The following is a 24,113-nucleotide window of genomic DNA, read 5'->3' as shown; positions in this document are numbered from 1 at the left end:
GGGGTGGGGGTGGGGGGGCCTTAGGTGGTGTCCGCCTCACCTACTACTGCCAAAAGTGGTCATGGGGTTATTTTTAAACTTGGGGAGGAAGTATTTATTGTTCCTGGGCTGAGGAGAGCTGGGCAGCCTGTGGGATTCTTCTGGGGGAGCAGTGCTGTGTCCTTTCCACCATGGTGAGTATCAAGGGCCCCCGGAGGTAAGTGATGCTGGGCGGCGAGGTGAGGACACCACCTACAAGCAAAGGACGAAAGGGGAGGGGGAGAAAGGCAGCTTTCTGGGGCCCCAGACCCTGGTGGAAAAAGCACTACTCGCTGTGTGCACACAGAGGAACCCCAATCAATGCCCCGATAAGCCACAAATAACAGCAGCTCCCGGGTACTCGCAAAAAACAAAATAAGAGAGTTGGCCTTTTTATGGCTTGTCTACTGACCTCTCGAGGAATCAATAATGCCCAGGGCTTGCAAAATGGGATTGAACACTTTTAAGGATCAAATTGTAATTCTTTTCTCTTGTTCAGGCATTTGGGGAAAAGAATCTTTTTTGTTTTCACCTTTTGAACTTGCAAATTTAAAACCTTTCTCCCTATGTTTTTGGTTAGGTGTCCCCCTCCTGAAGCAGGAAGCCCCCAAATCAGGGTCAGTGTAGGACTGTGGTTAGGGGCACAGACTCTGGAGTCAGTCTGCCCAAGTTCAATACCAGCTCTGCCTTTCTGTGACTGTGTGACCTTGGGTACATGACCCAACCTCTCTGAGCTTCGGTTGCCTCCCCGTAAAATGGCGATGGTAATAATAGCATCCACTTGACAGAGCAGTTATGAGGATTAAATGCAATAACATATGCAGTGTTCAAGCGTTTGCTGTAACTCAAGTCAGAAGCGGGTGGGGAAATGTTAACTCGCTCTTCTCTGCTCTGTTTGCACGGTGCGAGGACAGAACATTTAGAGAGGAGATTTTGCTGCCATTTGGATCAAGAGAAAATTGAGGGGGACAGAGCAGTTGGGTTTTAACACCCTGAAAATGTGTCATTTCATCTCGCATTCCTCATGGTTTAGTGAGCCTGGCTCTTTTTCGCCTCCAATCAATTCTCCTTCTGTGCATTACTGAACTTTTTGTGAAATGCATCGAAACAAAAGCAGCTGGGTCCTGCTGGGGCTGATCCGAAAGCCTGGCCTCCATCCCCGGAGACAGACCTCTACCTCCGCTAGTTTGCAAAGGAGCTGCTGCAAGATCCACAGTCTTTTACCATCCACCAGAACTGGGGTGCTTTTGAGAAACCTTATTCCATGTCCTTTTATCTTTCCAGCATCGCCATTTTGAGATGAGTGTGGGCACCATACCCCCATTTCACAGATACGTAGCTGAGGCTCACCCAGAGATGACACCTGACCTAGTCTTCTAATTCCCAGCCTCTGACTTCTTTTAATCGATGCTTTTTTACACCCTAGTCACCTAAGAAAGCCAAGAAGAGACCAGAGGGCGCCAATTCCAACGTGTTCTCCATGTTTGAACAGAGCCAGATCCAGGAATTTAAGGAGGTGGGTGCAGCTGTGGAATCATACGCCTGGGTGGAGATTCTCACACGCTAGAAAGAGCCCTTCCCTCGTTCCATACTCCCTGCAAGGACCTCTCAGTTAGGTTGTCTTTATCTTCCCCCAAAACCCCAAATTCGGTCTGAATGTGTGTGTGAATGACTTAAAGAAATTAACTTTTGCTGCTCAAAGTAAAGCATGTGTCTTGTTGAAAATGTAGGAAAGAATTTCAGAAATGCACAAAGAATAAAAATGACCTGACTGGGCTTCCCTGGTGGCGCATTGGTTGAGAGTCCACCTGCCGATGCAGGCGACAAGGGTTCGTGCCCCCGTCCAGGAAGATCCCACATGCCGCGGAGCGGCTAGGCCCATGAGCCATGGCCGCTGAGCCTGCGCGTCCGGAGCCTGTGCTCCGCAACAGGAGAGGCCACAACAGTGAGAGGCCCGCGTACCACAAAAAAAAAAAAAAAAGACCTGACCTACAATTCTACTACCCAGAGATAATCAGTTAACATTTTGGTATTCACCCTTCCAGTGATTTTTGTTATACATTGGGTTGGCCAAAATGTTCTTTCATTTTCTTCCATAAGATCTTATGGAAAAACACAAACGAACTTTTTGGCCAACCCAAAATATGTACACATTTGTTAAACAAAGCACACTAATCAGTACCTGCTGTTTTTCTTTGAGCAATTTGGCACCAACATTTTCCATAATTTATTTAAACTGCTTCCTATGGTTGGATGTTATACACAGAATGTTGTACTATTATAAATAACACATCTTTGCTTGTATCTCTGGTTATTTCCTTGGGGTAAATTCCTAAAAGCAGAACAGCTGGATCGAAGGAACTTTTTAAAAAAGGAACTAAAACCAAGTATAACCACTGGTCCAAGTTGCCCTCCAGAAATGCTGTGATCATTCTGACTCCCATCAGCACCAAGAGGAGAAAGTGCCTTTCCCGCCACATCTTCATCAACATAGGGCGTTAACGTCTCAGAAGTTATTTTTGTCAATCTGAGAGATGTCTGAGTATCTTAGATTTTAATTTTTACAGTCCTCAGTTGTTGGATGCTAGCCGGGTCTGAAACCCTATCACAGTCTATGCGCATGTGCCTTAGTAAGCAAACCTAAGTACCAATTAGGCAAAATTAAGCCACTGCCGCAGACTCAGAAGGATAAACTGAATTAATTTTCCAGCAGTCCTGATGGCTCACACTGAGTCATCCACATTCTCACCTGGCCCTTCAGAGGAAAATACGTTAAAGCTATGATGGAGAGGACACTGTTTTATATAAAAGGGGAAACTGTTTGGGGCTTCCAATGGGACATGAAGACTGGCCCGTGCTGTCCGCACCAACATTCAGATCACAGGAACGCCGTGGCCCATAAGCTGCCAGAGAAAGAGGAATTCCTGGGATGAAATATCATATCTGAACTTGAAATAGTCCCCTTCCATGGAGAAGACTACACCCTCCCTTCTCCCTCACTCTGTCCCAACCTCTGGAATGAGATCAGCTGCTGGGGGTATGACCTGGAGATGCAAATACTTTCAGGAACCAGTTGCTAAAAGAACTAAAAAAACACAGATATAATACATCATTTGTAAATTACCTGGGCGTTCACAAAGCTCTTAGAGTCTCTCTGGAGCCAGCTGGGAAAGATTACTGGCTCTGTTTTACAGATAATGCGGGCTTGCGAGCTGGCGGAGACAGACTCCAGTTTTTAACTTAGTTTTGTTTTTCAATAACAGCTTTATAAAGATATAATTCACGTACCATGTAGTCACCTTTTTAAACTGTACAATTCAGTGGTTATTTAATATAGTCACAGAATTTTGCAACCATCATCACTGTCTAATTTTAGAACATTTTCATCGCCCCCAAAAGAAACCTCATACCCATTAGCAGTCACTCCCCATTTCTCCCGCCCCCCCAGCCCCTGACAACCACGGATCTATTTTCTGTCTCTATGGATTTGCCTGTTCTGGAAGCTTCATAGAAATGGAGTCATATACTATGTGGCCTTTTGTGTCTGGCTTCTTTCAGCATCATGTTTCAAGGTTCATCCATGTTGTAGCATGTGTCAGAATTTCCTTCTTTTTATTGCTGAATGATATTCCATCATGGGGAGAGACCACATTTTGTTTATTCACTCATCAGTTGATGGACATGTGGGTTGTTTCCAGTTTGGGGCTGTTGTGAATAGTGCTGCTGTGGACATTCACCTACAGGTGTGTGTGTGGACATATGTTCTCATTTCTCTTAGGAACACACCGAAGAGTAGAATTGCTGGGTCCTACAGTAACTCTAGGCCTAACATTTTGAGGAACTGCTAGACTGTTTCAGATCTTTGATTCTTGATCTAATGTCCTTCGATGTGCCTTGAAAACCCCAGAGTCCCACTGCCCCCAGCCCTTGGCATAACCTCTAGGGCTCCTCCCCCCAATTTCTCTCGGGCTGACCAGACAACCGCCTCCCTTTCACAGGCCTTCACCATCATGGACCAGAACAGGGATGGCTTCATAGACAAGAACGATCTGAGGGACACCTTTGCTGCTCTTGGTACGTCGCCCCACCAACACCTGCAGGAGGGTCTCCTTATCCCACTCCCGTGAGGGGCAGGAGGTGGGGCCATCAAAAAGGTCAAGAGCTTGTCATTTTCCAAAGAAACAGCTCAACCAAGATTTGTCTTCAAGGCAAATTTCAGAGGATAGGAAAGAAGTGTTTTAGTCTTTGAGTGTCTTCACATGTGTCTTATTTTTCTTTCAAATTAATTTTTGTGTGGATTTGAATGCAATGGCAGTTTACAATAGAAAACTTGGAAAACTCAGAAAAGTATAAAGAGGAAACAACGTTGGCCATTAGGCCACATTCCACTGTTAACATCTCAGCCTCTAAGTTTTTTTCTAGGCATCTCGTGTGTGTGTGTGTGTGTGTGTGTGTGCGTGCGCGCGCGCACGCGTGCGTGTGCGTGAGCATGCGTGCACGTGTGTGTTTAATAGCTGGAATCATTCTATTTTGGATTCAGCTTTTAAAATTTAACATCTCAGGAAGATGAGGATGAGTACATGGAGCTGTTTCAAAATATAAGTGTCCAACCTGCCACCACTAACCGCTCCTCGACTCCTAACCCCAGAACTCAGGGCCATGAACAGCTGTGCAGGTTGTGTAGTGAGCAATTATACAGAGTACTATTCATATTTGTAGCCACTGTAGACTTTTACATTTAAAACATAAACTATCTTAAGTTGGGGCGGCTTTTTCTAACTTACACAAAGGTACTTACTATACGGCCTGTGGCAGTGGCTAGAGCAGGTACATCAGAATCTCCAAGGCTGTATGGGTTATAGCAGGTATAATTTGAAAAAGTTCCCTCAGGTAATTCTGATGTCTCTCCCACCTCCAAGTAACAAGGGCTAATTTATAATACAAGCATTTCCCATTGAGTAAAATATTAAAACATCTGTATAAATTGTTCCAGGTTCTGAAGGCACTATTTTAAAAAGTAACTAAACCCTCTTTGGGTTGTTTCCAGTTGTCTGACTTTTATAAATAACACTTTTGAGAACATCTTCTCACGTGAATCTTTGGCCCCATCCACTCCGTCTCTGATTATTTCTAGACAAGATTCCTTGAAGTAGGATTACAAGGGCAAATGCCAGTGTCCTGACAGCTGTTTCTGTCCCAGCTTGGAGTTACTAAGTGTGTGTCTCCTGCCCTAGGGCGTGTGAATGTGAAAAATGAGGAAATTGATGAAATGCTCAAGGAGGCTCCAGGTCCAATTAACTTTACTGTGTTCCTACAGATGTTTGGGGAGAAACTTAAGGGTAAGTTCATGTGTATATCTGTGCATCTATGTGTGTATATGTATATCTGTGTATATGTGTCTCTGTGCATCTGTGTATGTCTGTCTGTCTTTATGTGTCTTCATCTTTGGGCATCAATTAAAGCACTGGGAGAACATGTTGGGGTTGGCACATGAAGGCAGAGTAACGTCAGGGGGAAGAAAAAACAATAAAAACAGAAGTTAACAGTGCTCCAAGGCTTACCCTGATCCAGACCTCATGCTAAGCACTTTAAACACATTATATGCATCACCTTATTTAATAGCATCTAGGAGATAGTTTCTATTCTTATCCCAGTCTACAGATGGGGAACTGAAGCTCAGAGACAGACAGTCTCTTGCCTGCAGCCACACAGCTACCAAATGCTGGAGTCAGAATTTGAATCCGAGTCTTTCTAAGCCTAGATCCATGCTTGACCTTGGGCTTCCTCAGAAATAACTGGATTCTCAGGACTTCCCTGGTGGCGCAGTGGTTAAGAACCCGCCTGCCAATGCAGGGGACACAGGTTCGATCCCTTGTCCGAGAAGATCCCACATGCTGTGGAGCAACTAAGCACATGTGCCACAACTGCTGAGCCTGCACTCTAGAGCCCGCAAGCCACAACTACTGAGCCTGTGCTCTGCAACAAGAGAAGCCACCACAATGAGAAGCCTGTGCACCGCAACAAAGAGTAGCCCCTGCTCGACACAACTATAGAAAGCCCGCTCACGGCAACGAAGACCCAACACAGCCAAAAAGAAACAAAGAAAGATAGAAAGAACTGGATTCTCAGCCCACTCTTTCAAAACGCCAAGGCTCAGTGCTCAGGAGGCAACAGGACCTCTCCTCCTTACCAGAGGTTCCCAGCCACCCATGGCACATTTTAACTCTGTTTTCTGTTTCAGGGGCAGACCCCGAGGAGACCATTCTCAACGCGTTCAAAGTGTTTGACCCTGAAGGCAAAGGGGTGCTCAGGGCTGATTAGTGAGTGGGACCTGTGGGGGAAGACCTGGGGTTCCTTGCTTCTCCCCCCAGCCCTCTCCACACAGCCGGCTGCAATACCTGCTTTTCTCTCTCTGCAGCATACAGGAGATGCTGACCACGCAGGCGGAGAGGTTTTCCAAGGAGGAGGTAACTGGGCCCTTCGGACACTCTCTGCACCTCAGTTCCTGGCCTCACCCTTCTGGGGACTCCCTCTCCAGACTCTCTTATATAAAACACCCCTGACCCCACACTGAGAGAGAATCTGCTCTTGTTTACTAAGCCCCTATCTCATTTCACTCTGTCAATCACCCTGTGAGGTAGGGACTAGTATTATCGTCATTTTACAGATGGGGAAACTGAGGCTCAGGGAAGCAAAGTCACTTTGCTTTGACTGAAAGGACAACACTAATGAGAAATGCCGGGGCCTGGATTCAAACCTAGGTCTGTCTGACTCCAGGTTCTGTCTTCCTCATAATGCATGGATACCTGGTGAGAGTATCAATTTCCTGATGAAGTGAAGGTGGCATGCAGGGTCACCACATACAGTCGTGTAGGTTATACACTGAACAATCCTCCTGGATGCCCTTAATAATATATACTGCAGAGTATTTATTTGTTGCAATAGTTTTCCAGCAGATGGCAGTAAAGTGTCTTATTATAACTTTTTAGAAATCAGAATATATGACTTTTTCTGGCAGGTGGCAGTAATGTGCCTGGAAGAAGGGGCACTATTGCTAATTCACCGAAGGCCCTGTATAAACAAGCAACTGCCTTGTCAACGTTACTAATGAACCTTAATGAGTCTATTTAAAATAGTCCCGGGCTTCCCTGGTGGCACGGTGGTTGAGAGTCCACCTGCCGATGCAGGGGACATGGGTTCGTGCCCCGGTCCGGGAAGATCCCACATGCCGTGGAGCGGCTGGGCCTGTGAGCCATGGCCGCTGAGCCTGCACACCCGGAGCCTGTGCTCCGCAACGGGAGAGGCCACAACAGTGAGAGGCCCGCGTACTGCAAAAAAATAAAAAATAAATAAAATAAAATAGTCGCTTATAGCCTCTCTGGCCTGATTCCATAAAGTTTCACATTTTACTAAAAATTTTATTTGGATCTCCCCCTCAAAACTCAAGCAGTTGAAAGAGTCTGCCTTTCAACTCTCACCAGGCTTTGGGACTTTGGACAAGCTCCTTAACCTCACTGTGCCTCAATTTCCTCATCTGTAAAGTGGGGACAATAATAGAATCTACTTCATAGTACACTGTGAGGATTAAATGAGTTCACATGTATAAAGTGCTGATATGTGATAAAGGCAATATAAATGTTATCTATTATTAACCCCAAATTAAAAAAAACATAACTAGCCAATACTTTTTAAATGTAGAAATTGCACATTCTAAAATATTTAATTTCTAGTTTCCCTCAAAGAGTCTGACCTCCTTGCCCATGTGGACACATTAACTGGCCCTGAGCAGTTGTGACCTCTGTAGATGGACTAGTCTCCATTTAGCCACAGTCCCCACCAGGCCCACCTTGCTCCCCTACATAACCTGCCTGCCCCTTTGCACACTTGAGTTTGCGATCCCTTCTTTCCCCATCGCAGGTTGGTTCCCGGGAACATCCCTGCAGGATGGCCCTTGGGGTTGGCACCTGTGGAAGAGCTACAAAGGGCAAGGAAGCAGGAGGGCACGGAGGGATATGTCCAACGCAACCCATGTCCTCCAGGCCCCCAGCTGCCTCTCCACTCGGGCCGCCCTGCACACAGCCCTCCCCCCTCCACTGCCCCTCCCCATGTCCTCAGCATGTCTTGCTGGTTCGTTGCAGATCGACCAGATGTTTGCCGCCTTCCCCCCTGATGTGACTGGCAACTTGGACTATAAGAACCTGGTGCACATCATCACCCATGGAGAAGAGAAGGACTAAGGGAGGGGACTGCCTTTGGGTGGGTGGATGGGGGGGCGTCCCTGCCCTCTTCTCACCTTGCCCAGTAATGCCACCACCCCTGCCCCTGGCCTGTTGGCTGTGTGGCCGCCTCATTTATCTACCTCCATCTTCTTCACAGCCTGGGTGCCTTAGAGATACCATGTGGCCACACAGCCAGCAGATGGAAATCCATCCAGAGGCCATGTTCAAATAAACAGGAGGTTGTGTATTTGTTTATGGTGTGTCCTTGAGTATGGAAGACCCTTTGCTAGTTCCCATGAAGGTGGTGTATGAGCTAGTGATGGCCCTGCTGTCATTATTATTGAATCTTAGTGACTCTGTAAGATAGACCTTCAGGGACTTCCCTGGTAGTCCAGTGGTTAAGACTCCATGCTTCCACTGCAGGGCCACGGGTTCCATCCTTGGTCGGGGAACTAAGATCCCGCAGGCTGCACAGCGTGGCCAGGAAAAAAAAAAATAGACCTTCACAGCCACTCAGGACTATTTCTATGAAAGTCCACATTTTACTGGAATGCTAACCAGAGGACCACAAACCTTTCTTTCAAAGAGTTCGAGCACTGGTAGAGCCTAGCTTCCCCGGTGTACTTTCCTTTAGGATGCCACTGGAGTGCTTCTCCCATAGATGTGTTTAGGCCCCGGGATAAGTTAAGAAGAAGAGGCCTCACGTGCACACTGCCAAAAAATCACATCCATTAACTGTAAGAGGTTAATTTCTAATTTCATATAAAGTAGAAGTTGTCTGTATTTCTCTCCTGGCAAATTAGGGGAGGGACACAGACATACATAGATAATGACTTCTGACCCTGCCTGGGGTCTAGGAACTAGGCCTAGGTGTGAGTTGACTCTTGATTATGAGTGATCAAAATCATTGTTGAAACACTGAGGTCTGTTTTGGCTGCAAGAATCCCAACTTAGGAGACAAATGAGTTCACATAACTGAGAAGTCTGAGGGCTTCAGGCACAGCTGCATCCAGGAGCTCAAACAGTACCAACAGAACCTGAGGAGGCCTCTCCACTGCTCTGCTTTCTTTCATGTTGCTCTGCTCCCAGTGGTGACAGAATGGTCACCAGCAGTTCTTAGCTCTTGTCTATCCCCACAGCAATCCTAGTGGAAAGAAGGCACCTCCCTCTCTCCCAGCTCCACACAAATCCCAGAACAGGGCCTATGGGATACCTGAACTAACTCCGAAACAGGTGTAGTGCTCTGACTGGCAAACTTGGTCACACAATTAACTCTTGTGTTGGGGTTGAAACCAGCCCCTTCCAAACCGCATGGCCTGAGGATGGGAGAGGCCGTTCCCGAAAGGAAAATCCAAATGCCTTTTAGGAAGAAAGGGGAGTGGATGCCGGGCACTCTAAGTTTTCAAGAGAACCCCAAGAACCCAGGACACAGCCAAAGTGAATGATGTGATGGAAACAAAGGGCTGAAACTGGGAGTGGGAGTGGCAGCTGGGGTCGACCAGGGGGTATGAGGGGGTCCAGGTGGTTGAAGGAGTCAGAACTGGAGCGAGTCTTCAAGGTTCAAGAACAACACCAGAGCCCCCAGAGGAGGAGCTCAGGGTCAGCTCCAATGACATCACTTGCTGGGAAGGGGGGTCCCTTTCAAAGCCAACAGCAAGCTGGGAAGGCAGGGACTCAGGGGCCCCCCACGCCATGATGACCCATCATGATCCAAACCCTACAACAACCCATATCCCCCACGTCCAGAACCTGTGACCTGGGGCTCCTACAGAGACACGGCCAGGCCCGGGAGAGGCCCCAGCCCAGAGCGCTTGAGTGGAGTTTGTGTTTCTGGGCAAGACACTCTGGACACAGCTCCACAGTGACACACTCATCCACACCACACACACACAAACACACACACACACACACACACACAGCCTCCAAGGCTCCTGGTTCCCACCTGTGAGCGTCTGCCGCACCCCATGTGGTTCCAGGACGTGAAATCAGTATTTTGGCTCCTAGCTGTGGTGACCTCACACCACTCTTGTCCCCTTGCTGGCTTTGGAACTCGACCCTCCTGCTCCTCTACCCCATCCTGGGGTGGCTCCAGCACCCCAGTCTCTTAGTAATGAATGTGAAGAGGCACCGGGGTTACGGAACAAAACATTTACTCTCTCTGGTTATGGTACAAACATGGCCATGTCCACCTCAGACTGTTAACTTCTTCTTGGGCCTCAGATCGTCCCCCTTTTCAGGCACGCTGTCCATGTGTAAATCCCTGTTTCTAGACTCTCTTGCAGTGTAGTGGCTGAGCACCATTTGCCGAAGGCTGCTGTGGTCCAGGGGTTGGTCCACTGTGCCAAAGATGGGACTAGTGTGAGGAATTTGGAAATCAAACCCAGCACAGCAGGGGGTGGGCTTCCTTCCCAGGGACAGTGCCTCTCTGCCCTGTTCAAGGATATCCAAGCCTGGTTTGGTGTCCCTCCATAGTGCTGGGGGTTGGAGTGTAAAAATTCTCAAAGTCCAGGGAGGGGGAGGACAGGCAGAGATGTACTGCTCAGGGATGGCCAGACAATAACTGTTTTTTTCTCCAAGATGAGGATGTAAAAATGAGTTTGGTTTAGTATCAAGGAGATAGGGTAACCATGTGCCGCTGCTCAGGATGTAGATTGCACAAAGACACCTGTTTCTACAGGGCTGAAATCCAGCCCCCCACTTGATTGCCAAGCCCTGTCTACCCATCAGGGGCTCCTTTTCCTAATTAATCTGCCCAGAGGGGCTTGCCTCTTCTAATTCACACATACAAGCCATAGAGGCTAGTGGGCTAAGAGAACCTAATGTTTATCAACATTCCCTTGAACGGAAATAAGACAACATCTGTACATTCCTGACCTTGTGAGGACAGTGTTCTCAACAGCTGTGCCCTGCCACCCTCCTCCTTTAAGCACTCAAAGGGCCAAGGGAAGCTGTGCTAAGGTGGCTGACATCAGCCCCAGTTTTCACTCCTGCTAAGTCTCAGGTGCCTTGAATAAATCAAACAGGAGATGTGTGTACGCCTGTGCACCTGTGCATGAGCGCCTGTTGGCCATCCCCTCCCTCCCTCCTTGGCACACCTGCACAATTGAAACGTTGCTCACAGGAGAGGGGCAGCTTTTCAAAATACCAATTTTTTTCCTCTGATTACTCAAGTCATGCAAGGTCATTTTAAAGAAAATTCTAAGCAATACAGAATTAACTTAGAAATGCAAAGTTCTCTGCAAACCACCACCCAGAAATACCCACTGTAAGTCAGCAGTATACATCCTCTTCGTTTTTATATGTATCATCAAGATAACTTCCTCCTTCCCTTCCTCCGCCTCCTCCTCCTCCTCCTTCCTTCTCTCTCTCTCCCCCTCCCTTTATTATAAATCAGGTTGTGAAGGGCTGTCCTGTACACTGCACGATTTTTAGCAGCATCCCTGGCCACTAGATGCCATATATACATGTCAGTTCATGTCAGCCCACTGCATTCTTTTTAGTGGCTGCATAGTATTCCATGGCATGCATGGGTGAACTATAACTTATTTAACCAATCTCTAACAGGTGAGCATTTCAGTCATTTCCAGTTCAATCACCCTCCTACTTCCATCTTTAACCCTCGAATAAGTTTTTCTTTGAAGGACCAATCCCCACAAGTGAGATTACAGACTCAACATGTGTATCTGAAACCGTAGGTAATCATTAGTCAACCCCCTTTCACCTGTAACCTGCCTTCACTAAGCAAGGTCGTTTTAATTATTGCTACAAAAGACTTGCTTGTCCTCCAAGCAGCATTTAGCCTAAACAATGTGTTTGCCTGAGCTGTTTTCCAGGAGCTTGGATTCAGCTATGTCTAGTTCTAGGTGAGCTGGTTAACACTGGAAGGAACCACCAATCCTTTAACTGGGCACGTGCGAGTGTCACTGGATGACCTCTTGAACGTGCAGAGGCCCACAGCTTAGTTACACCGGCACAGAACCCCGATTACCGCACCGTTTTCCAATTGCCTTTCCTCACACTCCCCACACCTCGGACCACCCTGCTTCTTTATTCTTTATCCCATAAATACCCGAGCCCCTTGCTTTCAGGGAGGTGGATTTTGGATGTTTGTTCTCCCATCTCATCTCCTCGCTTCGCTGCCTTGTGAATAACGCCCCCTCTCAGCTGCAACCCTCCACTCTCAGCGTTTGGCTTGCTGCATATCGCAAAAACCGAACCTGGCTCAGTAACATAACCATTTCTCAGACTTCCCGAACGTGTTGCCAAACTGCCCTCCAAAAACTATGTGGGGCCGATTATATCCCCACCTTCGGAGAGAAGAGCAGACCCCCACGAGGGGGAGTATCATGAGCTTCAGCCTCCAAAAGCAAAGATCAACGTGCAGGCGCCCGCAGGGCCACAGTTCAGCTCTGGCGTGAACCATCTCGGGCACTTCAACCACGGGGTTGGGGGATGTGGATGGGGCTGAGGAAAGGAGGTCACAGATGGAGGAGCGCGTCTCAAGAGCATAGGGTGAAGGTGGGAGCCAGGATCAGGAAATCTCCTGTGCCCATAACTTGACAACCTGGAAATTTTACACATTTTAAGGTTCATCAAATGGTCACAAAGTTGTTGCAATTTTTTTAAAGTACCCAGGATAACTAAACTTCAGAATCTGTGGCTGAGTCATTGAGCAGTAGAAAGAGAAGTCCGGGAAGAAAGAACTCACCTCCATCCAACCTGTCACTAAAGGGGTCAGCCCCGAGCACGGGGGGGATGACCTTGATGGGTTCTGCAGGCTTGAGGAGGGCAGAGCCACCCCAGAAGGGGTTGATGAAGGGTGGTGGGACGTCCATCTCCGCCACTTCCATTTCCATGATCTGCTTGTAGGATTCTAACAGCAGCAGGTCGTTGGTCTTCTTTTCAATGATGGCTGGAAAAAAATAAACAGAACCAAGAGGGCTGCTGGGAGACCGGAGTCCCGGGGCGGTGGGGGCAGGGGTGGGGGGGGCTAGAGGTTGCGCCTCCTGCTGGAGATGAATGGTAGCAACAGGAAGTGGAGCAGGTCATGAGCTCCTATAGACAAGGCTTTCTCTTGGGTTACATCACACGTTCCCTAGAGGGCACAATTTGGTTCTTGAGAAGCAAAAATAATCTGACTCTTTAATATATAAAGTACAGATATACATACAAGACATAAACAGTTATATGGTATATGAACTGTATTAAAATTCCGCAAGGCGGAGCAGTTGGGAAAAGAATGTCTAAAAAGGCTCCTTAGGGCTTCCCTGGTGGCACAGTGGTTGAGAATCCTCCTGCCAAGGCAGGGAACATGGGTTCGAGCCCTGGTCCGGGAAGATCCCACATGTCGCAGAGCAACTAAGTCCATACGGCACAACTACTGAGCCTGAACTCTAGAGCCCGCGAGCCACAACTACTGAGCCCACACACTGCAACTACTGACACCCGCACACCTAGAGCCAGTGCTCTGCAACAAGAGAAGCCACAGCAATGAGAAGCCCGCACACTACAACGAAGAGTAGCCCCTGTTCTCCGCAACTAGAGAGAGCCCGCGTGCAGCAACAAAGACCCAACACAGCCAAAAATAAATAAATAATTTTATTTTTTTAAAAAAACTTTTAATTAAATAAAAATATAAAAAGGCTCCTTAGGGGACAATAATGAAAAGAAGATTGAGGAACACTGGGTTACACTAAAAATTGGGAGCCCTGGGCAAGCTCTGCCTTAAACTATGGTTTTTTCCTCAGTGCTGTCTCTGAGTTTGAGGGAGCTGCCCTTCCCACCGTGTTTCATAGCCTCATGGAGTCACCAGAATAATTCATTCATTCATTTATTCATTCATTCCACAAATTATTATTGGATGCCTATCATGCCAGGCATGGTGCTACAGTGCATGGAAGAAAAACAAAATGACGATAAACAATAACAGAGGTGCAGTCCCTGTCCTGATGAAGCACATAAGCTTCAGTATGAATGGGGGGACGGAGAGAAAGGCAAGTTCAGCAAATAAATACACGTATCCCTCACTATCCAGATGCCTATTATCTGAATTCAGTAACTACTGGATCTGGATAATTTTTTTGAAAAAAACTCACACAACCCATACCGTTTCTATTCTCTCTGAAAGTCAGGAACCAAAAAGATTTGCATCTGAACCTTGCTATTGGATCTCAAGAACCTCATAGATTCAGATAATGAGAATTACCTGTACATAGAGACAAACTGGGTGAGTATTAAATAATAGGACTGCTGTAAGAGTGAATAATAGTGGGTAGGGTAGGACCAGCTTCATATGGGGCAGCAGAGGGAGGCCTTGCTGGAGGGAGGGCATTTAAACTGAGATCTGAGAATGAGGAGGAACTGGGCATGGGATGAGTATCCCTGGAACAGCCCATGCAAAGGCCCTGTGGCGGGGATGAGTTGGGGGAGGGATTTGAAAATACAGAGAGGAGGGGCTTCCCTGGTGGCGCAGTGGTTGAGAGTCCGCCTGCCGATGCAGGGGACACGGGTTTGTGCCCCGGTCCGGGAAGATCCCACATGCCGCGGAGCAGCTGGGACCGTGAGCCACGGCCGCTGAGCCTGTGCATCCGGAGCCTGTGCTCCGCAACGGGAGAGGCCACAACAGTGAGAGGCCCGCGTACGGCAAAAAAAAAAAAACAAAAGAAAATACAGAGAGGAGAGCACTGTGGCTGAATGTGGTGAGAAAGGAGGGAGAGCAGGACAAGAGATGATGAAAAATGTAAGTAGGGGCCAGGCTATAAAGAACCTGATAGGCTGTGGGTAAGAAAGAGTTAACGCAGCAAAGCCTGACTGCTCTTAGAAAGGGCTGCTTACCAGATTGGCCCTTGGATAGCATCAGGGAATTTGCATTTCAGGAAGGTCCCCACTACCATTAACTGTTAAAAGAGTGGCTCATCATATTTAAACTGTGGTATAAAAAATGTGATTTATGCTGAATACTCACTATTCTTTCTGGGAGTCTGGAATTTGGGTATGTGTCATGCTGGAGGTGCCTATATGATGAGCCCCCAATCCAAACCCTGGGCAATGAGTATCCAGTGAGCTTCTCTGGTTGACAACATTTCACTTGTGTTGTCACAACCCATTGCTGGAGGAATTAAGCTCATTCTGTGTGAACCCACTGGAAGAGGAACCTTGCTCCTGGTTTCCTCCAGACTTCACCCCAAGCCCCTTTTTCCTTTGCTGATTTTGCTTTGTATCCTTTTGCTATAATAAATCAGGGCCATGAATATGACTATATGCTGAATCCAGGAGCCCTCCTAGTGAATCACTGAAACTGGTGGGAGGGAGGTGTCTTGGGAACCTCTCAAAAACAGATTGTATTAAGAGCCTTACATTTTATTCTAAGAGTAGTGGAAGCCATTCATTCTAAATTGTCATGATCTCTGTAGGTGCATCCTCCCTCTCTATCCTGAGTTCAAGGCCTATGCCTAGAAATGTGTGTTATAGTTAATAGGCATTTGCTACATGCCAGGCACTGCTCTGAGCCCTTTATTTCTTCTTTTCCAATCTAAATGCCTTTCATTACTTTTTATCGCCTTATTTCCTTATCGAGGACCACCAACACAATATTGAATAGGAGTTGCGAGAGCAAACATCTTTGCCTTGTTCCTGATCTTAGAAGAAAAACATTCAGTTTTTTCACCATTAAGTATGAGGTTAGCTGTAGGTGTTTTTGTAGATGCCCTTTATCAGGTAAGAAAGTTTCCTTCTAGTTCTAGTTTGTTGAGAGTTTTTATCATGAATGGATGTTGAATTATGTCAAATACTTCCTTCTGCATCTATTGAGATGATCATGTACTATTTCTCTAAGAACTACTCTTTTATTTAATCCTCCCAATATTTTTTTGGATGAAAAAACTAAAGCACAGAGAGGTTCAGAAAGTTGCCCAAAGTCACACAGCTAGTAAGAGTAGAACCAAGATTTGAACCCAACCAAGCTGGCTTTAGTGCCCATATGCTTCACCACCAGGCTCACTACCTCCAAAAGAACAAGTCCTTGGGTCTGGTCATAGAAATCTCTGGAAAAGGTTGCTACCCCAGCTCGACTCACCAAAGTACTGTGGGAGGTTGGTATCAGTGATTTTCCCTGTCTCCCCTAACTGCACCAGGATCTTGGTGGCATCACAATTTACCTTCTTAAACAGATTCTCAACCGAGTTCTTGAGATACTCCAAGGTCTTGTTGATCTCCTTGTAGTTGTTCTCATACATATCTGCCTGCTCCATGGTCTTCTTTAGTTTCTCCTGTGGCAGACCCCAATTCCCATCCAGGTCAGCCAGGTCATCACCCTGGGCTCAGCCCTCACATGAAAGCTTTTGCTGGCGATGAGGATTTAGGACCCTCTGGAGCCAGGATCTCCAAAGTGCAGGTCTGCAAACCTCTAAAGGGGTGCGAGATCAATTTAATCATTAAATTGGCCTCAACCCACATTTTTTTAAAAAATGAAATAAAATGATCAGAAAAGAAAGGAAGAGAAAATACTAACATGCATTGCAGGTAGTGAGGGTAGTTATTGTTTAATGTAAGTTTTGTTTACTTACATATGTGTATGTGTGTCTACATGTGTACTGGATTACAGTATTTTTAAAAAGCTGGTGACTCATTTTTTAAAAATGGCCCACAGGAAGGAATATATTTTACATTGCAGCCCAATACTTATATACGTGTGTGTATTTTTATATATTTATCTAATCAAATGAAATTATAGATTCACAAATCATATTCTTATTGTGTGTTCTAGTATTTTCCATTCTGTTCTGTTCTATTCTATCTTGTTTTTTTTTTTTTTGCGGTACGCGGGCCTCTCACCGCTGTGGCCTCACAGGCCCAGCGGCCATGGCCCACAGGCCCAGCCACTCCGTGGCACATGGGATCCTCCAGGACCGCGGCACGAACCTGTGCCCCCCGCATCAGCAGGCGGACTCTCAACCACTGCGCCACCAGGGAAGCCCTCTTGTTATTCTTAAATGCTGGTGCAATCCAACAAACCAATTTCACCACTCAGTTTAAATCACATTAGAGCACAGTGGTTTTCAAAGTGGGGTTCCAGGACAAGCAGCATCAGTTTCACCAGGGAACTTGTTAGAAATGCAGATTCCTGGGATCCAGTCCAGACGGAATGAATCAGAGGCTCTGGGGGTGGGCCTGGCAATCTGTATTTAATGCAGGTGATCCTGATGCATGATAAAATTTGAGAACTTCTGTGAGTCCACTGGATCACAATTTTGGCTTCATATTGGTATCACGTGGGAGTATTTAAACATTTGCTGCCCAAACTCCAGCCTCAGAGATTTAGACATCTTGGTCTGGGATGCAGCCTAGGCATCAGGAATTTTAAAGCCTCCGAGGTGATTCTGACTTGCAGCCCAGACTGAGAATCGCTGCTCTGGGATGAGTGCTTCAGTGGCTTCCTGCCTGTCACTCTGAGTTCTCAGCTTGCAAAGGTGAACTGGGCCCTGTTCCCACCAGCTCCGTACAGACCATTCCAAATAAGGATCCCAAAGGGCCCTATTCACACCCCCATTTTCCAGGTGAGGAAACTGAGGCTCTAAGGAATACAGCCAGGAGAGGGAAGCCATGGTTTGAACTGTCTCTCAACCACCACACCAGGCAGCTTCCTCCATCCCAAACACTGGAATATTCAGTTCCCAGGGCTGCATTTCCTCATATGACAGCAAGAGCCCCCCCCTCATTCTAAAGGTGCATTAAAAGATCACATGGTTGAGAATTCCCTGGTGGCCCGGTGGTTAGGACTCTGTGCTTCCACTGCAGAGGGCATGAGTTCAATCCCTGGTCACGGAACTAAGATTCTACAAGCTGCGCGGCATAGCCAAAAAAAAAAAAAAGATCACATGATTAAAAACATTTCTTAAAGCCTGATGTGACAGTGACAACACATGTCCAGCACCTAAAATGTTCCAGGCATATTACACACATCATCTTAACTTATCCTCACAACTGCCCCAGTTTTCAGATGAGGAATATTGAGGTCAGAGAAGAAAAGTGAACTTGTGTTTAGCTCCTCTGTATTGAGTTGTCTAATACCTGACCATGGGCACAACTCTTTATTTGGACAATTATTTGGTAACAAGATGATGGTGATTTGAGGTTTTATTGACTTACAGGATAAACAACAACAATAATGATAGCTATGTTTATAGCTCTCTGCCCTGCACTGTGCCAAGCGTGTACATTGCAGTATCTTATTCAATCTTCACGGCCCTACAAAGTGAGTACAATTTTTAATCCCCACTTTACAGGTGAGACACAGAGCCTCAGAGAGGTTAAGTCACTTTCTCAAAGTCACACAGCCAGGAAGCAACTCTTCTGGGAGTCATACCCAAGCATTTGTTCCCAGGGCCTGGTTGCTTAACTCCTATGCAAAACCCTCCCATTAAAGGACTGGTCTCACCACTTCTCTCAGAGGGGAGGATGAAATGGAAGTTAAGTGGAAAGGTTCCAAGAGTAGAGGAGATGGAAGCGATCTTTAGCAGGGGGGTAAGAAAAGTGGGTTCTAAGTGAGCCCATTGCTATTAAGACAAATTCTCTTGCTTAGAGTATTTGCATTTGAAAAGAGGTTCCAGGAGTTCCTACTAAAGCCAAAGGAACAAAGAGCTGCTGGAGGGCTTCAGGCAGAGGTCTTCAGGGGGAGATGCTTGGGGTTGCCTGGTCAGCCTTCCCAAACTGTGTCCCCCTTTAGGCCTTCAAAACCCCAAGAGGCAGAACAGCACAAGTCCCAACCCCAAGGAAGCATTTGGACACTGGATGGCTCAAAGCCGAGGATGTGGGACCCCAAGCATGTGTCCAACTTAAGGAGAGTCTCCTTGAACTTGGGCCCTGCCTGCAAGTCTACATTCCCCATCCCCGAGTCCTGGGAGAGGTTGCTGAGCCTGAGAGGTGCTTTGCTGCCCTCCAGTGGCGCATGAGAGAATGGCATGGCCAACCCTTTCTGCCACCTGCATGCCAAGAGTAGAAATAAGCCACAGAGAAAGGAAGGGAAATGACCAAGGATTGTAGTTCCTGGGCCAGGAACTACTGGATTAGAACAGGGCTTTGCAGTCAAACTCTCTGGTCATATCTTTGCCAGGCATTTGCTATCCATCCTCCCCTTATACCTTAATAGCAAAATGCTGATTGTATTCAGGGTGGCAATGTGCCGGCTAAAAGTTATATCTCCAACCCTCCTTTGCAATAGGGATGGCCAGTGAGACATAGATACAGAAGTCACTGGCTGAGAATTCAGGGAAAAAACTTTTAAGCTGACTAACTCAATTAGCAAGGCCTTTTTTTCCTTCCCTACTTTCTTTCTGCTTGGAATGTGTATGTGATGGGTGGGCCATTGGCAGCCATAATACAACCATGAGGCATCCTTGAGAATGTAAGCCACACACTAAAGATGGAAAAACTGAAAGGAGAAGGCTGGGTTACTGATGACATAATGACCAGCCCTGAAGTGTTTATCTCCAGATTTATGTTTTAACAAAGTAAATAAACTTCTATTGCTTAGGCCACTGTTATTTTGGGTCCCTATTATTAGCAGCTGAATGCAATGCAAAGCTCATGCAGTATCCCAGCTCCATGATGTTGGCGATTACTTCCCTGAACCTCAGTTTCCTCATCTGTAAAATAGATCATACCACCTACCTCATAGAGCTGTTGTGAGGATTAAATGAGATAATGCAAGCAAAGCACTTAGCCCAGTGCCTAGTATGTAGTAATGGCTCAGGAAATGTTTGTAATTACTATTATTGATTGAGAACAGGCCACAGCCAGGACAAGGGGGAGAGAGAATAAAAGACTGAGGCAGAGATCTGTCTGGAATTTACCAGCCTGGGATGAAATTATAGGCACAAGGGCCTGAGATAGGTTCCCTGAAGTGGGAGAGTCTTTAAAATGGACAAAGAGAGCCTCAGGGACAAAATTCTGCAGCAAGATCTGTAGCAGAGGCTGCCTGTAACAAAAGGTCGGGACATGTCAAGACATGACCCAGGCCAGTAGATAGTCATGGGGCAGACATCTTCCTCCTCCTGAGAACCAACTGACAGGTCACCTGACAGACAATGGAGACTCCTGCATCCCTCCCTCCCCACCCTGGTCTTACCTCCAGCTGTCTCAGGATGGAGCAGCTGTCCTCATGTGATGATTTCTGCTGGGATTGCGAGCGGATAACCTCATTCTGCTCAGGAGAGAACCAGACCATAAGGAAAAGCAAGTGCTCCCCTGCCCAACATACCTAAAAATAAGCCAATGCCTCGAGGCGTTGGTGAGGATTTAAATTATCCATTTCAAGTAGCCCCAGAACCCCTGGACCCCTCTTATGTCCATGGAGGTTCTTTCTGATGTTTCTGAATTAAAAGGAGGATGTAGGCATGAGCAGGTGGGTGGTTCATCCTTTCTGGAGAATTGTGTATAATCAGTAGGATTTGCTGCAATGGTGGCAATGTTCTATCTGTGCCGTCCAGCACTGCAGCCACTAGCCACGCATGGGCACAGAGCACTTGCAATGTGGCTAGTCCCACTGAGGAACTCATTTTTTAATTTAATTTAAATTGATTTAAACTTAAGTTGCCCCATGTAGCTGATGGTTATGGTAATGGATGGGCAGCTCCAGAGCAGGGGTTCTCAAGCTCTAGCATGAATCAGAATCACCTGGGGGTTTGTGAAAACACAGATATCCGGGCCCCACACCAGAGGTTCTGATTCAGTATTTCTGCGTGACGCCCACAAATGTGCATTTCTCGCAAGTTCCCAGGAGATGCTGCTGGTCCAGGGACTAGATTTGAGAACTCCTGGGCTAGAACAGTGTGTCCAAATGTAAAAGGCAAGCACCCTTTTTTTTTTTTTTTTTTGCGGTACGCGGGCCTCTCACTGTTGTGGCCTCTCCCATTGCGGAGCACAGGCTCCGGACACGCAGGCCCAGCGGCCATGGCTCACGGGCCCAGCCGCTCCACAGCATGTGGGATCCTCCCGGACCGGGGCATGAACCCGTGTCCCCTGCATCGGCAGGCGGACTCTCAACCACTGCGCCACCAGGGAAGCCCAGCAAGCACCTTTTGATGGGGCAATACCATCTCTAGGAGTCTGTCCCATGGAAACAATAGGACATGTGGGCAAGGTGGCCACTCAAGGCTGTCCCTTGTGCTATTATCTGTAATCTCCGTTAGGGACAACCTACATGTCTACCGGTTGGGGATCGGTTAAGTAAACGATGGTACATTTACATTGTGGGGGGGAAAGGGTCTCAAATTAAAATATGGTTTAGGGCTTCCCTGGTGGCACAGTGGCTGGGAGTCTTCCTGCCAATGCAGGGGACACAGGTTTGAGCCCTGGTCCCGGAAGAGCCCACATGCCACGGAGCAGCTAGGCCCATGCGCTGAAAGTGCTGAGCCTGCGCTCTGGAGCCCGTGAGCCAAAACTACTGAGCCCACGTGCCACAACTACTGAAGCCCGCGTGCCTAGAGCCCGTGCTCCGCAACAAGAGAAGCCACTGCAATGAGAAGCCCGCGCTCCTCAACGAAGACCCAATGTAGCCAAAAATAAATTAATTAATTAATTTTTTAAAATATATGGTTTAAATGCAGATTCCTGGCTTATTCTCAGAGAATCTAGGTTTGTAGGTATGGGATAGGGCCTGGGGAATCTGTTCTTTTACGAAGAATTTTGTGATACTACCACAGAGCATCTAGGGTCTCCAGAAGCCACTGAAAAGAACATAGAAGATGTTGGGCAGTATCTATGATGAATTGTTGAAGAAAAAAGTTTATTAAACACCACGAACTATCTAGTATATACCCAGTACTATAAGTGGGCATCTAGGTGAGTGTGTGTATGTATGTGTGTGTGTGCGCACGCACGGACACATGCTTAAGTGCACACTGCCTTCGTAAAGCAATGTCACCAAAATATTTATTGGCAGTGTCTCTGAGTGGTGATATTTTGGTGACCTGTACTTTTTCCTTATATTTTTCTGAATTACATTTTCCCACAGGCATAGCTACTTGCACATGACCCCACATTCAGGAAACAGTGACATTGCAAAAGGAAGGGCTCCCCTCAGTCTCCCCTGAGCACAGGGACCTCAGAGGAAAGAGTAATGAATTCCCAGAGGAGGTGACATCTGTCAAGACTAATGAGCGGTATTGCATCAGAAGAAAAGTGGGAGGGGCGGGGAATAGCATGAGGAAAGCCTCAGAGGAAGGAAATGCAGGGGGAAGCTGGGACTGGCAGCTGATGAGAGTGCCTTGGGGGTCATGATGGGAGCTGAGCATGCAGGGGCAGGTTGAAGCCAAATTTTGAAGGGACTGGAGTGTCACACTAAGGAGTTTAGACTCTCTCCTGTGCAGACAGTTACAAAGGCTGGTTATGTGTGTTCTGCGGAGCAAGTAGTCCAGGGAGCCAATTAAGTTTGGGAAATTATGGATTCAACAAGGTAAATAGTTTCTTTACTGTAGGATTTGTCAGAGCCTTTATTATGCTCATATATATCAACTCTCTCCAAGATTAGTTTACCATCTCTCCTCAATTCTGTGAAGCTGTTGATTAACAGGGGTCAGCCAGCTTTTAAGGCAAAGGGCCAGATTGTCGATATTTTGGGCTTTGCAGCCCACATATGGTCTGTCTTGCATACTTTGTTTCCTTACAACCCTTTAAAAATGTGAAACCATTCTTGGCTCATGGACTGTACAAAAACAGGCCAAAGGGCATATCTGGCTGTGGCTATAGTTTACTGAACTCTGGATTATAAGACATACCATGGATTTTAAATGTCACTTATTGGGGGTGAGGGGGCATGAACACATTAAGTGTATGTATCAACTGGAAGACAAATACCAATTTCAGGAAGGTTAAAATGTAGGGGGGAAAACACTGGGGGAATATAGTATTTCCTAAACTTTTTTGACTTGAAGCCCTTTTTTCTGCAGAGTATCTCAAGGAGTGTTCCAAGGAACCCGCTTTGGGGAAGGCTGCTGTGGGAGCAGGTGGGCCCCTGGCCTGGGGAAGAAGAGGTGCCCTGACCTGGATTCTCTCAGTCTTCTTGTGCATCATCTTGATGTCATTGTTGAGCTCTGTGACATACATGAACTGAGCAAAATTCTTCTCCTCCTTGGCCAGAAACTCCTCGATGAGCTGATTCAGGTTGCCATTCTTTGTCAGCTTCAGCAGCAGGAGGTGAGCCACCTCATAGCTCTCAAAACTCTCACCCTTGTTCTTCTTCCCATGCTTCTTTGCCTTGAGAGCTAGAAAAGGAAGAACTGGCAACCATGAGTCTGAAAGGGAAGCCGCTCAGAGTAGTGCCCAGTGGAGGGATGTGCTCCATAGCATTATCATTGTGCCCTGGGGAGGGGGCTAGACTTTCCCATGAGATGGAGTGGAAGCTTCCCTCCTTAGCCACTTCACGAATATCTAATTGATTGTCTACTATGTTCCAGACACTGTGCTGGGCTCCATAGCTACAAAATCACTGCTCCACAGAGCTTTTAGTGGAGGAATCAGCCACAAAGAGAAAAGAAAAAGAGATAGCCAAGTAAACAGAAAAAGAAATCCAATAATTACCATTGTGGCCCAGGCAATGGAGGAGATGTAGTAGGTGCTGTGATGGGGTAGCTGCGTGGCCAGGGAAGGAGGTGACGTGAGCAGGATGAAGGCCGGGGAAGCCCTCTTGGCAGAGGGCCTTAAGCAGTCTCAGGGCTTGGCAGATTCAAGGCATTAGAACAAAGGAAGTTCTCCAAGCCTTGCTCCCCAGCCTGATGCCTGCAATAGCCCCACCTCTCCTGAATCCAGCCTTGTCTCTCTGATTTGGCCTCCACATGGCAATCGGAAGGATCTTTCTAGATCTTCCTAGGCACATCTGGC

The 24,113-nt window shown here is 47.0% G+C and overlaps 2 protein-coding genes across 2 annotated transcripts in view; one reads left to right on the top strand and one right to left on the bottom strand.

The window, feature by feature from the left end:
* The first annotated feature begins 110 nt into the window (after window positions 1–110).
* On the top strand, window positions 111–8,487 carry MYL2 (myosin light chain 2). Its single transcript, XM_060029369.1, has 8 exons — window positions 111–173; window positions 1,445–1,534; window positions 4,017–4,092; window positions 5,253–5,357; window positions 6,260–6,338; window positions 6,437–6,485; window positions 8,157–8,274; window positions 8,395–8,487. The coding sequence occupies exons 1-7, from the start codon at window positions 171–173 to the stop codon at window positions 8,253–8,255; spliced, it is 501 nt and encodes a 166-aa protein (XP_059885352.1). The 5' UTR covers window positions 111–170; the 3' UTR covers window positions 8,256–8,274; window positions 8,395–8,487.
* A 1,940-nt stretch (window positions 8,488–10,427) lies between these two features.
* The window catches only part of CCDC63 (coiled-coil domain containing 63), a 28,169-nt gene continuing 14,483 nt past the window's right edge, over window positions 10,428–24,113 (bottom strand). Inside the window, 5 exon segments of the mRNA XM_060029368.1 lie at window positions 10,428–10,573; window positions 12,946–13,149; window positions 16,312–16,504; window positions 20,362–20,436; window positions 23,277–23,497. Of these exon segments, the coding sequence (XP_059885351.1) occupies window positions 10,428–10,573; window positions 12,946–13,149; window positions 16,312–16,504; window positions 20,362–20,436; window positions 23,277–23,497 (839 nt within the window).

This window comes from Delphinus delphis, chromosome 13 (assembly GCF_949987515.2).
Source record: "Delphinus delphis chromosome 13, mDelDel1.2, whole genome shotgun sequence".
Lineage (NCBI taxonomy): Eukaryota > Metazoa > Chordata > Mammalia > Artiodactyla > Delphinidae > Delphinus > Delphinus delphis.
Note: the sequence above shows the minus strand (reverse complement) of the source record. Positions and strands in the feature narration are given on the sequence as shown.

Coding starts and splice junctions, on each gene's coding strand:
- MYL2 (XM_060029369.1), top strand. Junction 4,093..5,252: donor GGACACCTTTGCTGCTCTTG/GTACGTCGCCCC, acceptor CTCCTGCCCTAG/GGCGTGTGAATGTGAAAAAT. Junction 5,358..6,259: donor GTTTGGGGAGAAACTTAAGG/GTAAGTTCATGT, acceptor TTTCTGTTTCAG/GGGCAGACCCCGAGGAGACC.